General features: G+C 52.1%; 1 protein-coding gene across 6 annotated transcripts in view; it reads right to left on the minus strand.

Annotated features, from left to right (window-relative positions):
• The window catches only part of Tbc1d16 (TBC1 domain family member 16), an 85,621-nt gene that overhangs the window by 63,579 nt on the left and 5,904 nt on the right, over positions 1 to 16,138 (minus strand). For 5 of the 6 annotated variants that reach the window (XM_035447719.1, XM_035447718.1, XM_035447717.1 and 2 more), the window contains exons 2-3: positions 4,698 to 4,931; positions 2,652 to 3,246 (exon numbers count right to left, since the gene is read on the minus strand). In XM_035447719.1, the coding sequence (XP_035303610.1) occupies positions 2,652 to 3,246; positions 4,698 to 4,875 (773 nt within the window). In that variant the 5' untranslated portion in view covers positions 4,876 to 4,931. Of the gene's footprint in view, positions 1 to 2,651; positions 3,247 to 4,697; positions 4,932 to 7,322; positions 7,440 to 16,138 lie in introns of those variants that run through there. The other variant, XM_035447716.1, reaches the window with a different exon arrangement.

The following is a 16,138-nucleotide window of genomic DNA, read 5'->3' on the forward strand; positions in this document are numbered from 1 at the left end:
GACCCTCACACCAACCAGTCCCCAAGAGGGGTTCTCAGTGGCATCTCACCTGAGAGGCGGCTACACTTCAGATGTACAAGATCCCACGGCCAGGATTAGAGTCAGGGTCTGACACTGACTTGTGGATTCCAAAGTTACTCCCCACTGCCAGCCAAAGACCGGGCATGTAGCCTGAGGGTGTGATCCAGGCTCCCGGGAGAGGGCAGAGAAGAGGAAGGTGAGGGGTGCCCTTCCGCCTGTGGGGAATGGAGGTGGCCCCTCAAAAGCCAGGTGCAAGGGCACCCTGGAGCCGTGGCTCAGTGGGCAGAGGTAGAGAAGGAGAGGAAGCCTGGGGACACAAAAACCCAGAATCCTGAGACGCAGTGCACCTGAGGGCTCCAGTGAAGGCATGAGGTGGGTATTATGGACTGCAGCTCACAATGGGGAGGCAGGGGCTCTCGGAAGATAAGCTTGCCCCAAGTCCATGCTGAGCAGGGAGCCACAGCTCAGTGGCACCCTATGTCCTGATTCCTGGATCCCAGTTCCTCCCAGGACAGGACGGTGGACAGACTGAGAGCAGACTCAGCTCTGTCCATCCTCAGCCACGGACAAGGCAAGGCCACCTCTGTCTCAGCTTGGCACTGGGTGTAAGTCACCGGAAAGCAAGGCTGCACTGCTGCTGTGGCACCACCAGGGGGAGCTCCCAAGCCTGCCCAGCCCAGGGTTTCTGAAGGTTTCTTGGTTAAATCTTGGCTTAGTGAACTTCATTCAGCAAGCCTGGGATGCCCATTATGGCTGGCTGCTTCCTTCTCTCTGAATTCTCAAATACCGAGATAAATATTATTCGTCCCTCTTAGGCTTTAGTGGACCGTGTCTTATTGAGGACGTAAAATCAGGGCAGAATCCATCTCGAATTCCTAACTGCCGGTGCCAGCAAGGCATTGTGTCTCTCTGCTCTGCCCTATTAGGGACTGGTTCATCACTGCATCCAGCATGATGGTACTCCAGCCCTGGTGCTACTCCATGGGCTTCCAGTCCCGCTGGCTGGTGACCTCCAGCAAGCCACTGACCCCAGAGCCTCACTCCCTTCCCCAAATATAGGGGGCAGCACCAGGACCTATCCCGGCATAAGCATGCATTATCCAGCGCTAACTGACCCCAATGTCCCTGTCACTACAGCACAGATGTCCACCACAATCCTGCCCATGCTTGAGCTCAATAATTAATCCCATACTCTCTGGCTAGGCCCAGACCTCATCACCATCATTTATTATCGTCATTTATCCACATCTAATGAGCTGAGGACCACGTCTGGGATACAGGAGATGATGGCGTCAGATGTATTCATCCTCAGGAGTCCTGGGTTTGTGCAGTTACCAGGTGCATGCACGGAGCTCTGAGGACCTGTCCTGTAACAGTTTCTCTGATACTACAACATTGCATCCCACAGGGAAGCTCCTTAAGCATGAAGGTAAACAACTCAAAATATCTCCAGGAAGTCCCTGAAGCTGAGCAGATTCACCAGGCCCCCTCCCTGCTAGAGTAAACAACAAAAGTTAAGAAAATCCCTGAGACTGACTGAGCCAAGCTGCAAAGACGGCTAAGGGGTCAGAGAGCTGCCTGAAGAAGCAGGAATCAACCCAGCTGCCAAGAAGAGGTTTAGACCAACTGAGGCACCTGGAAGGATGCTCTCCAACCTGCTGAGCTGCCTGCAGGCTGTGCAGTGTGCTCCAGGTTCCCAGCTTTGTGAGCTGTCACCCATGGCAGGATGGGCTTTGGTGATGACAGCTGTCTTTGAGTCATTTCTGCTCCTATAAGCGACCACAATGAAACTCATTGGTTCACCAACTTGGCCTCTGGTAGTATCCATACTTCACTCTGTTGTGAGCTCCCTATCTAGGGTGAGTACATGTGTGTTGTGTCTCCCCAGGAAAGGGTTTGTCGCATAACAGGACCCAAGAACCCTGAAGACACTGAGTGACATGGTGACAGCCCTCCTTGGTCAGAGATATCACCATGGGCTCCAAAGCCAGAGGACCCCCTGCAAGGTAAGCCAGTTCTGATTTCTGACTCCTCAAATTATAGCATATACCATCTAGTCCGTCAGCCAGTTAGTCCAGACACCCCAGCTCCCCATGGAGGCTCGGGGGATGAACACTGGCCATCAGCAGAGTAATGCTACAAATGTTCCTTTGTCAAACACCCAGGGCTGTTTCTATCTCTGCAGCTGGTAATAGGGAGGAACCTCAGCGGGCCAGGCCATGTGTCAGGTGGGTGCAGGACACAGTGGGACAGAAGGGGCCAAGGCAACAGAGCATGAACCTACTCACAGTACCACTGGGCTCACCAGCAGAAGTTTGCCTGGGGGTTGAGACACACACCTAACACACTCCTGGCATGAGAACAGAAATGTTCAAAGGTCCCAGGACCTTGGTCAGAGGCCATCACACCAGGCAGCAGTCCTGGGTGAGCAAGACTGTGGAAGAGGAAGGGGTGGAGACCATGAGGACTGGGTACAATGAATGCAGAGACACACACTGTGTATCTTTCTCAGTCACCATGAGGTGGACCTAAGCCTGAGCCTGGACCTTGTGGACCGGGCAGGTGGGATTGATAAAGCAACCACTTCCTGCCACCCAGGTCAGGTCTCAGCCCCTGTATCAGGAACTCACCTGCCCTCGCTCTCCAGGAATGCAGAGCTGTTCCCCTCAGCCAGGGCGGCGCTGATGGGTGAGAGGCAGAAAGGTGAAGAGAAGGCGTCAGAGTCGGAGTCAAAGGAGCTGTCCCTGCTCACACCGTCAGTCGACAACTCCAAGGAGCCCTCTTCCTCCACAGCCTCAGGCCGTGGCTCCCGGCCATCCTCTGTCCCGTCTTGTGAACTGACTGTAGACAGGATCCCAGAGTCACTGTGGACAGGCCGTGAAGCGGGCAGAGGCCCCTCCACCTCTGGGCCCTGGACCAGCTTTTCGCCATCTTCAGACGTCGGGCTGATGTGCACAGTATTCTGGGTGTTCTGGACCACCACCAGGATGTCCTCATCTTTGGGTGTCAGGGGAGGCCTTGTCTCTGTGGGAGAGGGTTGGTACGGGGCTCCGAGGCTCGTGGTATGCCGCCGCCGCCGGGGTGCCTTGCGCACAGGGGAGCTCTCGGGGGTGATGTAGCGTAGAGCCTCCTCGTCCTGTCTCTGGATGCGAGAGTTGGGGACCCATGCCAGGATGAGGGTGGCCCCCAGCAGCTCGTCCTTCTCCATGTACAGGCACAGGTACCCTGTGGGGAGTGGCAGAGCAGGCAGTCAGGGGGCTGGGCAGGTGGTATCCCAGTTACACGTTCAGCTCTAAGAAGAGGGAAGCGGGTGGGCAACCCAATCTCACATCATGATAAAAACTGATCTGAAAGGTTCAGGCATTAATGCTGGCCTGCCTTGGTTCCCTGGCAGAATCCACTCAGGCAGGACCCTGGTTAGCTCAGGGTTCCATGGGAACTAAGTCTGCAAGCAGGTGTAAAGGACCCCACTTACTCTCTCTTCTCCTACTCACTGTCTCTTACCTTCCTGCCTCCTCTCTCTTTGTCTCTCCCTCTCTTCCCCCTCCCGCCCTGTAATAAACTGGTTAATGTACTCTCTAGTCCATGTTCCATCGAGGTTCTTTTCTAATTTTTAAACTTTTACAAAATAACAAGATCCAAGATGGGCAGATGGGTAGCCTCCTTGGCCGTGGCATTCCTGGTTTGTCTTTTTAAATGTAGTTTTTGAGGAAGGGATCACTTTTAAGTCTGTTTGTTCATCAGTACCAAGCACCTGGGAGGGAGTGGCATCTCCCAACACAGCCCCGGCTGTTCAGAGGTACCCCGATTCCTGGGCTATGGCACACCATCTCCAGGCTTCTTTGGTTTTTGTGATTCAAAAACCTTTAGGCAACAGCCAACATTAACCACATATACCCCTGGGGAATCGGACTCCAGCCAAATCTCCTTGGCAACAGTCCCAGAAGCGGGAAGCTGTCACAAGTCTTTGGGATAAAGATGAGAACCTAAGACATCTTTAACCTTCCATCGCAACACCACAAATAATGCACAGGACTCCCCAAGGTTGCTGTGTCCTTAAAGCGATTGTTTCAGACTGAGTGTAGAGCCTGCAAACCACCCCCCCAACTCAGCCTGGAACCCTACTGTTGTGAGGCTCCTGGACCCAGCCTACTAGAATGGGGTCTAATACCTCTGGGCGAGCTGGAACTTCACTGGAGAGTCACCCACATGCACACTCCCAGGAATGTCCTGCCTGTTAAGCTTGTCTTGTGCTCTTCATTCTTAAGCCCATTTAAAATCTTTGCTGACCCTCAGCTCTGCCCACAGACAAGCTAGATCTGAAGCTACCTTCTCCATCAAAGCCACAGATCCCATATTGTCCTAAGATGAGGTCCCTTAAAGTCTAAGGGAACTCCCAGGACAACTAGGGTGACAGTGGGGAGCTGTGCCTCCCAGAACACTGACCGCAGGGAAGGTTCCATTCCTAGAGACCACAGGTGTCCCAAGAATGGCCACAGGCGACACAAAAGTCCAACACAGGGAGTCTAGAAGTTTCCCTTCCTGCTCTCCAGAGTGTTGGTCCCTGATTCCTCAAATTGTGGAGCCCAGGGGAGGGCAAACAAAAAATGTGAATCCTGGTCCCTCAGGCCTTGGGCCGCCCCTCCCTGCCTTGCGATACCTGACCCCCATCTCACCTGGGTGGTGCTCCCCAGAGCCCTGCAGGCCCTCAGGTGCATGCACACAGACATTGTTCTTGGAGTAGATGATCTCTCCATCCAGGATGGAGGGGGACCCGCCGCTGCCCCCCGTGGTGAGGGTCAGGAGGTCCGAGGCCTTGGAGGAGGCCCTGCGAAGGAGGCGGCCCAGAGACATGGCGGAGCACACGTTTCCATCCTCCACGCTGCGGCCCAGGCAGGGCTCGTCAAGACCTGCAGAGGAGAAGAGAGACGATGTAGCAGAGATCAAGATCAGGGACATGTGCTGGGTGTCAGTCTGCCTGGTACCCTCAGAATCCCAGTGGCTTCTGGATCGTGCTGGCACACGCTCATACAGGGCGTGTGGGGCCATGCCGTGCAGCTCCCTGAGCTCAACCTACCACAGGCCACTGGCATCTCTCCACACCGTTCTGAGCCTCACCTCTCCACATCACTTAGGAAGCTGCCTCAGCACCAGGTTTGGCTGCCAACACCCCTCAACTGTGCCTGGAAACTGAAGCAGGGTGGAGGAGGAGGGAGAGGAAGGAAGCAGAGTTAGAGAAGGAAGGGGAGAGGAAAAGAGGAGGAGGAAGAGGAAGAGGGTGCCATTTCTCTGGCCCAGAAACTACACAAGGCACATAAACAATGTAATGCTTTCTAGGAGCCATGTTTAAAAAGAGGAAAAGAAACTACTGAAATTAATTTTAATAAGCCATTAAATCCCAAATATTTTAACATATCACTAAAATGAAAAAAAATGAGTAATGAGACATTTTACATTCTTCAGACCTTGTGAGTATGGTGTCTTGCTACAGCAGTCCCTGCCTGCCATCTAGGGTGCCCAGGGCTGCCGTGGCCGTGGCCGTGGCCTCCACGGTGGCTGCAGAGGCATGCATAGACTCCTTCTGTGCCTTTCACCCCCACGTCACTCAGGGAGCTGCCTCTGCGCCAGGCGTGGCTGCCAACAGCCCTCAGCTGCTTCCGAAAACCAGAAACACCCTCGCGTGACACTGTTTAGCCACACTGAGGATAATCAAAAGAACGTGCCGGAAGCTTGGAAGGAGATTCCAAAAGCCAGGCGGCGGCTGTGCGGTGCATTCTGCTGCTGTTTGCCAAACAAGAACACAGGTTCCCAGCAATCAGATCAACATGGGAGGAGGAAACAGACCACAGGGAGGCCTTCCTTCTCCCATGCAGACTCCTGCTGCTCCCTGCTGGGATGTCTGGGTGTGCAGGCAACCTCCCTCCCCGATGTGGAATGTTCCTGCTTCTGGACAAGCTAGGGGAGATCTGCTCCAGATTAGCTGGGGCCATTTACTCTGGTAAGACAATTCTTGTCTTCAAAATGTATTTGCTTTTTGCCTCTTTCATCTAAATTAAACGTGCTGCCTGGTGTCTGTTTTCCATCACATTGGATGGAGGGACCCTCAGTCTGTTTTCAACTTTAAAACTCCGTATTTGTACTGTGCGAGGTAACATCTGCCTGTAGTTTCCGAATCTGGAAGACTGAAAAGGAAGACTGTGATTTCAAGGTCACCATCACCTTGTTGGGGGTGACAGTGGGTCAGATCAAAGGCTCAACAGGTAGAAACACTAGCTGACAAGTCTGGTGGCCTGAGTTTGATCTCTGGGACCCACATGGTAGAGAAGACCTCCCAAAAGTTGCCCTCTGACCTTCACAATCCACCAGTGCCAGGGTGTCTCAGTAGAGGAACACTTGCCTAGCAAGTACAAATTCCAGCTTGATCTCCAGCACTGGGGAAGAAAAAAAGACTAAGGAGGTTATGATGGGCCAGGGGTGTGGCTCAGTTGACAGAGGGGGTGCCGTTCTGTTGGAAGATGGGAGTGTGGCCCAGTTGGTAAAAGAGTACTGCCTAACATGACAAAGCCCTGGGCTGCATCCCCACTGCTGCATAAACCCGTGTGGTGGTGCACACCTGCCATCCCAGCAATCACTTGAGAGGTGGAGGCAGAAAGATTGAAAGTTCTACACCATCCTCAGCTGCACCACAAGTTTAAGGCCAACCAGGGATATGTGAGACCCTGTGTCCAAAAAAGGAAAAAAGGAGGAGGAGAAAGAAGGGCCACAGGGAGGAAGTAAGTATGGGAGATGTATGAAGAACACATTCCCCTTAAATAACATGATGCAAACTATGATTACATCTTCTATGTCCAGCCTAAAAACACAGAGACTTAAAAATGTAAAAACCCACCCACCAGGACGCTATCTTTCTTTTGGTTACATTGGAAACACGCTTGCCCAGTGTCATGGACTGAACACATTCCTCAAGTCTCATGTGTTGTGGTCCTAACCCCCAGCTCAGTGTTCAATGTTATCTGAACAGGAAATCAAGCTATCGGGATCACTGGTGTTCAATTCAGGATGCATAAAGCTCTCATAAAAAGAAAAAATTTAGGACTGGAGAGGTGGCTCAGTGGTTAAGAGCACTGGCTTCTCTTCCAGAGGTCTTGAGTTCAATTCCCAGCAAACACATGATGTCTCACAACCATCTGTAATGAGATCTGGTGCCCTCTTCTGACCTGCATGTAGACAGAACACTGCATATATAACAAATAAATAAATCTTTAAAAAGACAGAGACAGAAAATTTGGAGGCAGACCCACCTTCATAGCCATGTAGGTTGGAAGACAGCCATCTATGGGTCAAAGGGTCATTTCCCTCACAGCCTCAGTAGGAATGGACTGTCCAGCACCTTGGCCTGGTGTTTCTGGCTTCCAAAGCTATGAAGGAATAAATACTACTGTCCAAGGGCTCTGAGGTAGTTTGAATGTAACTGGCCCTCATAAGTTCATAGGGAGTGGCATTATTAGGAGGCATGGCTTTGTTGGAATAGATGTGGACTTGTTGGAGGAAGTGCATCACTGTGGGGGCAGGCTCTGAGGTCTCCTTTGCTCAAGCTTCATTCAGTGTGACACTCAGTTCACTTCCTGTTGCCTAATGATCAAGATATAGAACTCTAGCTCCTTCTCCAGCACCATGCCTGGTCTGTCTGCTCGCCTTGTGGCACCATGATGATAATGGACTAAACCTCTGAAACTGTGAGCCACCCTATTAAATGTCTTCCTTTATGAGAGTTGCCATGGTCATGTCTCTTCACAGCAACAGAAACCCTGACTAAGACAGGTTCATTATGAGTTAACATCTTATGGAAGCCCAGGACTGGTAAGGCAGTTAGAGACTGGAGACGCCAAGCTCTGCCTGGTGTGTGCTGCTGGGGATCACACCCAGGGCCTGGTGTGTGCTACTGGGGATCACACCCAGGACCTTATGCACACAGGGCACTACTCTACCCCTTAGCAGTAATCTCCAGCCCTTGTGTCCAGGTCAGGCTAGCACTGAACTCAAGTTCCTCCTGCCTCAGTGTTCTGGCTAGTTTTTGTCACCTTGCCACAACCTAGAATCAGCTGGGAAGAAAGAACCTCAACTGAGAAAATGCCTCCATCAGATTGGTGTACAGGCAAGTCTGTGGGAGCATTTCATAATTAATGATTAGTGTGTGAGGGCCCAGCCTATTGTGGGTGGTGGCATACCTGGAGATGGCCCTGGGCTGTGTAAGAAAACAAAATAGTAAGAGGAGCAAGCCAGTCGGCAGCACCGATCCCCAGCCCCCGGGTTCCTGTCTTGAGTTGCTGCCCTGACTTTGACAGGGTGAAAGTGGCAACAAATCTTTTCCTGCACTAATTGCTTTTGATCAGGGTCTTTGCTACAGAGATAGAAAACTAACTGGGACATTTGGTCTCCCTGGTGCTGGGATTGCACCACCACACAGTACAATTACATTATATGCATTGAGGGACCGACATCTTACATTTCCTCTGACTTTTTTTCTCGTTCCCAGAATTCTTCCCAAGCCACAAATCCACTCCATGGTTCATCTTTTTATCTTCCTTTTCTTGAGGCTTTGATTTTCAAAAAACCACCGTTGATAATTCAGAAAGCATGACACTGCGTGGGTGTCTACCTGGGCTGACTGTCAGCCAGTCCAGAGTGAACACTTATGCCGGTTTTATGACTGCAAATGTGTTTTAGCGGTAAATGACAAAATCAGGAAAATCAATGGCACCTTCTTATTGCTGGGATGTTTGGGGCCCTTAGCTGCTGTGGCCTGGAGACAACATGCTCACTGTTCTCACTGGCACCCTCCGAGAAACGTGTGTGCATTCACACACTGGACCCATGCATCTCGCTACCAATGTGCTCCAATGGGGCAGATCACCACAGGCTCAGTTTATGAGAAGCAGGGTAGCCGGGTCCACTCACCCCTCCATGCTGTCACCACAGCCCTAGGGACAGTACCATGAATGAAGTGTGTGACAACACACCTCCCATGAGAAACAGCAGGGCTCTGTGAGGGTTGTTGCCCTGCCTCAGCCCCCAGATGTTCTCCCCTGGCGCTAGCTGACATGGCGTTTGGGCCTTCGCCTTCTGGTGCCTAACAGTTCTGTGTCCACAAGCACACAGCTTGTTTCTGAGGCCTTAAGAGTAAAACCTCCAGCAAGCCGCCTCCCACAGGCACAGGGCTGGTGACTTTGCCAGGAAAGCCCAGGCACGCCCTGCTTTGCTGCTGTGAGAGTGCCTGATGCTATCCAGAACTCAAGGCCCATCCCAGGGCTCTTCCCTGTCCAGTCAGGACCAGAGCTGCCGGCAGGCCCAGGGAAGGGGTGGGCTGAAATGGAGCTTATTCCTTTGCTCTCTCCAGGGTGTTCCTCCCCAACTCTCAGCTCACACCACAGCCTCCTGCTCTGTGGTGGCTGCCACACCCACCACCTTGTGGTGAAGAGAGCGCTAGTGGGATGCGCACCAGGCACCAGCCGGCAGAGCCCTGGATTCTGATTTGGGTGCTGGCTCTAGCAACAGTGACTTCCTGAGTCCCAGCTGGGGAAAACCGACCACAGGAAGGCAAAGAACCCCAGGACCCCCAGGGAATGAGGGCTGAGCAGAGAGAGAGAGAGGCAAAACTCAGCAGCCTAGGTGGCCAGCCCCACGCAGAGGCCAGGCCAGAAAGGAGTATGGCAGTCCACATCAACACTGTGGGTGGGGCTCTCCAACCTCTAGCTATCTGCAGGGAACGTCAAGCATAGATATGGAGTACACACATATACCAGAGGTATGCATGTGCTGCCCTCCAGAGCTGTCACCAGCTCTGCTCAATTCTTCAGCTGCACAAACAATGACACATCAGCCACTCAGGTTTCCAGCTCCCTCTCGAAACATTTGTTGACACTATCAGCTGAAGAGGGGGGGTTGGGTGGCTCCAGGCTGCAGAAGCCTCCCTCCCCCAGCCGGCAGCCCAGTGCTCATCCGTGCCCAGGCACACTGGGTTTTCAGAGCAGGTGTTCACTCTGTACGGTGCTGGGACAGCTAGACAAACACATCCCATAGTGCCGTGCTCCCTGCCAGCTCCAGCTTCTGGCCACAGTCCCTACTGCCCTGATCAAAGCAAACCCTGCCTGTCCCATAACCAGGACTTGGCAGGGTATCTATCCTCTATTGTCCCTTGGTGTGTCCACCCCCAAGCCAAGCACCAGACAGAGGCTAGTCCTGTAGTGTCACAGGCTCCTCTACAAAATCAAGGAAGCAGGTGCAGAGAACATCCTCAGGTCTCTTGGGAACTCCAGACACCTGTGATCTGAGGCCCTCTGGGAAAGCCAGGACCCCATCGGTAACTGAATTGTCCCCTGGGAGGGGGTAAGGTCAAGTCACCCTTGGCTCCCCACCAAGCCCTTCTTCGGGATGTATGGCTGCTCCCTGTTGAAGGGGCACTCACAGTTCTGAGCTTCCTACTGAGCAGCAGCTGCTCTGGGGACATCAGGAGTAGGGGAGACAAGTGGCCCCCTCTGCCCACTTGCCTTTACTGTCATCGAAGAGCGGGCTCACTCCAGCCTAAGGTCAGAGTTCTGCTTTGATACAGCCCCAATCCCTCCTCACCCAAGTCCACTAGCCCAAACCAGCCACCAGCTCCACCAGCATCCTGTGCACTGGTCTCTTACCCATTTGTCACAGGGAAGCCTGCCAGGTGGCAGCAGGACAGGGACATGGCAGCGAACCAGCAGCAGAAGTCAGGGTGGGATTTCACACCACCTCTCCTCATACATCCAGGATCCTGGTTGGACACTGAGCTCCTTCATACATCCTGTGTCCCCACTTCATGTGCACAGGGGTGCTGGGGTCCCCAAGAGAACTACCAAATCCCCAAGGGAGATGTGACATTAGGAATGAGGTCTGATGTTGCAAGAGGGCAAATGGACTCCAACACCAAATGGCCCGAGGGCAGAAAAGCAGAGGATCATGGGAAGGTAGAGAAGGCTTATCAGGGGCCTGGCACCTGTGCTGAGCCTACAGGAGGGACCTGCAAGTCACAGAGCTGGCTGGAAGGGATCCCAGCAAGGAACAGGTGCAAGGAGGGTGGGGCAGGTGAGGGAGCAGGTGGGACTCAGGCTTCAGCAAGAGGCCAATGCTGTAGCGGTCACTCAACGCTGAGAATGTGGGGGGTTTTAAACAAGTACAAACGGTTCTTTCTGGATGTCCTGACTTTTCTATAAATATAAAATTATACCCACACACGCGCGCGCGCGCGCGCGCGTGTGTGTGTGTGTGTGTGTGTGTGTGTGTGTGTGTGTGCTTGTGTGTGTGTGTATACATACATATATAGATATATATATATTATATATATATATATATATATATATATATGGCCTGGGAGATGGTTCAGTGGGTAAAGGTGTTTGTTGCCCAATCCTAATGCCCGCCCTGCATTCAGATCCTGAAATTCATTTAATAGGATAAGAAACAGACTCTCCCAGAACTCTTGTGCCAACTAGCCTGGGGTGTGCAATGCAAGAGAAACAGTAGGTTTTCTGCCTCAATGAGGTGGTAGGCGAAACCAACACTGGAAACTGCCCTTTGACCGCCACACGTGTGCCACAGGACGTGTGTGTGCCCTCACACATGAACACACAGACATCGTGTGCATGTGTTATGCAGTCCACCAAACCAGAAGCCTGACCATAGATGCTCACAAGTTCACCTCTACTCAGCCAGAACTAAGAAGAGTTCAGTGAACAAACTCAGATCCCACCAAGAGAGTGTCGCTCGGCAAAGGAGCAAAAAATGCATCAAGGATGCCCCCGGGTCTACCACCGTGGAAGAAGTCAGTCCAAAAAGGCTACACAGTTCCAGCACCCTGATCCAAACACTTAAGATCCAAAATCCTCTTCATACATGCCATGTGATGTGACAAGTGGAAATTCCCACAGCTAACCACATGTGGTCAGTGACAGGCAAAAGACAGGCGTACCAAAACACTAGAAAACCATCTCATATCTGTATAAGGTGTGCACATGAAATGTCACACACACAATACTAATATATAATTTTTAAGCACAACAGAAGACACCTGACACTGATTCCTAGTCTCCAAATGCACATGCTAGGTGAGCATACCCGTATACAAACGAATATACACACACGGGCACGCATGTGTTCGTGCGCGCGCACACACACACACACACACACACACATGCATACTCACAAGCAAAAGTTTATGCCTGTTTCTTGTTCGCTTTGCTGGTTTGGTTTGGTTATTGTCAACTTGACACAAGGTAGAGTTATACAGGTAGAGGAACCGCAACAAGAAAATGCCTCCATCAGATTGACCTGTAGGTGAGTCTGCAGGGCATTTTCTTGATTGGTAAACGATAGAGGAGGGCTCAGCTCACTGTGGACAGGTGGCCGATGAAGATATCTTCTGTACGTATGTTTCTCTTATTTGTTGATGAATAAGTAGAGCACTTTGGCCAATGAGGCAGGATGATAGGGACTAGGAGACAAGGAGGATTCTGGGAAGTGTAGGCAGACGGCAGTCGCCATGTAGGACACCAATGGAGTTACAGGTCCCAGGACCTTTCTCCAGTAAGATAAGACCATGTGGAAATACACAGATGAATAGAAATGGGTTAGTAATTAAGACAAAGCCAGGCAATAAAAAAATGCTAGTCACCGGCCAACACTTTTATAAGTCTTTGTGTGTTCATTTGGGGCTGACACGGCAGTGGGCCCAGGCTGGCGGGAAGAGTTATCCTAACAGTCCTGGATGGTGTAAGAAAGCAGGCCAAGTAAGCCACAAGGAGCAAGCAGCCAGTGGTATTCCTCCATGGCTTCTGCTTCAGTTCTTGCCCCAATTTCCTTCAGTGAGTGATGAACAGTGATGTGGAAGTGTAAGCCAAACAAACCCTTTCCTCCCAAACTTGCTTTTGGTCATGGTCTTTATCAAAACAATAGAAATCAAACTAAGATAGCAAACTATTCTTATTTGTTTTGCTAACAAAGAAAGTAGAGACTGCCAGGCTGCAAAGAAGCAGAGGGGGAGCTCTGTGTGTGGATCCCATGTGTGGAGCTCTGAATGTGGATCCCATGCATGGAGCTCCATGTGGATCCCATGTGTGGATATCTGTGTATGGATCACGTGTGGGGAGCTCTGTGTACGGATCATGCCCCCAAGTGGTTGCTAGAGGCAGGGCAAAGCAGATCACTGCCACCAAGAGAGCCACACTGAGTTCCTGGGCAGTCGGCAATGGCCTGAGCAGTCTGTGAGGAGACCCTCCAGATGTCTTTGGATTTAAGCAGATGAAGCACAGTAGCTCAGAGCAGTTTGTGCCCATGACCTTAGGGACCTGACATCCTCTGAGGTCAGAGAAGGGCAAAGACCAGCAGACTCTAGAAAGGGTGCCAAGCACCAATCTCTAAGTGAAAGCAACACCCAGGTCTCCTTCCGTGTCTGGGCTCTTTCCACAGGTGGACAGCTTCAACCAATCACACAAAAGGCAGTGAGGGATGACACAGTGAAGCCTGTCCTTCAGGCATCATTGTCATGAGGGTCCCTGAAAGACTGAGGGGTGAGCAGACACCTGGCTCTATCACAGAGTCAGAGTCAGTGGGACCAGTAGGAGAACTAGTCACAGCCACAGTCACAGAAGTGGCCAGAGAAACTCAGGCAAAAGGTTTAAAAAAAATGGGGGGGGGGAGCGAGCACATGTGTGCATGTGTGTATGGGTGTGTGGCACACGCCACTGTCTCAGGCATTAGGTCTTCACCTTCTTCCTTGCTTGGACAGGGACTCTTGTTCACGGCTGCACACTGCAGGCTAGGCAGCCCCTGAGCTTCAGGAATTCCCGTCTCTGTCTCCCTTTTCTCTGTAGGATCACTGGGATTACAGAGGTGGGCTACCACTCAGCTTCCATGTGGATACTGGAATCCAAACTCTTGCATAGCAAGCACTGTACCATCAAGCTACCTCCCCAGGCCCCAAGATTGGTAGATGGTTGGTCGCTTGGTTGCTTAAGATAGGGTCATATTATGCGAGCCCTAGGTAGCCTGGAACTTTTTATACAGACCAGGCCGGCCTTGAACTCACAAAGATTCAAGGCAGAACCTTAACGGCAATGAGCACCCTTGCCTCTTGAATATGCTCCTGTGCTATCTACTAAAAATGCTCACACTCACTGATTTTAGACTGCACGCTCCCAGGTGCCACACATCTCCCAGTTCCCTCTGGGTTGCACCTACCCAACCACCACCCCCAGCAGGATGCTAACGCCTTGTTTCTGTTGATGAAAGGGGCAGCAACACCAGCCTGACAGCTGGCACAAAGAACCAAAAATGGAGGTCCAGACTCAAGCCAGCTCCAGCTCACAGGCCACAGCCGAAGGTTTCAACGGGCATGGTATGAAAACACAAGGCGGTTTCCCACTTGTGACTGAGTACACCCCCTCCACATCTGTGCTGTTCTAGGCCACCAGTGCCAGCAAGGCAGAGTCCTTTGCAAATGGAACAACTGTGCAATTGAACAGAAAAGAACAGCGTGACCTCCCTGCCTCAGAGACAAATGCACGGCACTGGCTCACAAAACCATCCACAGTCTCTCTTCCCTGAGAATCCCACAGAGCAACATGGGCTTCCTGCTGTGACTGCTCCCAGGGGAAAGTCTGTAGGGATAAAGACAGCTGAAATTAGCTCCAGAGTTAGTTAAAGGGTGGCTGGAGTCGGGAGTGGGGGCACCTGCTAGGGAAAGATCCAAACCATGGGGGCATGGAAGATGGCTCAGAAGGTAAAGGGATTGTTGATAAGTGTGAAGACTCACGAAAAAGCAGGTGGACGTGGTGGCTTGCCTGCCATCCCATCACACTGGAGTTCAGAGCCCAACCCCCACAGCCGACTGACTAGCTAGACTAGCCCAATTCATTGTGAGCCACTGGGTTCAAATGAGAGACCCTGCCTGACTCGGTGTATAAGGTGGAGAGCAGAGAAGGAAGAGAGCCGATGTCAGTCTCTGGTCTCAACATGCCAAATGCCAGCTTATGCACGCATGTGCATGCAACCTTAATGCTCCTGGAAACAACTTAACATCGCATGGGCCCATGTCAAGATGGGACACATTCATCTGACAGATTCTCTGGGGCAGGAACCCCACACATGGGGCTGACGCAGCTCTCGGAGGTGGGGATCGTCAACACTCATTAGCTCCCAGGCATCCACACTGAGCAACTGCCCTGGACACAGCAGAGGACTGATGCCTCGAACTCTGACCTGATGTCCCCTGAGAGCAGCAAGGATTCCCTACCATGAGCTACGCGTTCCTGTGCCAGGGGAGTGACTGGCTTAGAACTTCCTGCATCCAAAACCTTGGTTTCCTGTCTGGGTATAAAGTGTTCCATCACTTCCCTGAGAAGAAAAACAAGAGCAAAGGGCCAAAAGCCTCTTCTGGAAACTTCCTAGGAAAACCAAACTAACTGGGTGGTTTGTACCCATCAGGAGAGAAGGGTGACCACAGCTTCCGACCCCGTGCCACGTCAGCTCACTGGCTGGCACCAGTCAGCACCCAGACCCAGGCAGGCATTGCACAGTTGCCCACGTGTGACCTCTGCCCACTGACTTGAGGCAGGACAGTTAAGGGGCTACAGGATGGTCAGTTGCCCACAGCTGGCCACTCCCCCGGCCTGTCACTGTCAGACTGCTCAGGGACAGAAAGCCTTGGGTTCAGGTCACCTGCCTTGCAGCCGACAGAAACCGGTTCCTCTGCTTTTCCCTCGAGGCCCCAACAATAGACTGGGATGAATGATGCCTTATTAAACACAAGCCAGACACACGCAAACAGGGATCATTTCCTCCCCCCTGGTCCCCCCCCCCCGAATCTGACACAGCTCACCTGAGCAGAGGCCTTGGCTCCCCTCAACTTCCTGTTGGCTTTCCCAAGCCTGGCGACATATGTCCTCACCATCTCTGGGATAGGCAGCTTTGCAGATCAGGGAATGACACCTATGTGAGCAACCAACCTGGGTCCTTCTGGAATGGTCTTTGGTCCTATCACTCAAGTGAACCCCCAGGGGGCTGGCGTGACTTGTCCTACATGTAACTCTGGGTA

Source organism: Cricetulus griseus, chromosome 7, assembly GCF_003668045.3.
Source record: "Cricetulus griseus strain 17A/GY chromosome 7, alternate assembly CriGri-PICRH-1.0, whole genome shotgun sequence".
NCBI lineage: Eukaryota > Metazoa > Chordata > Mammalia > Rodentia > Cricetidae > Cricetulus > Cricetulus griseus.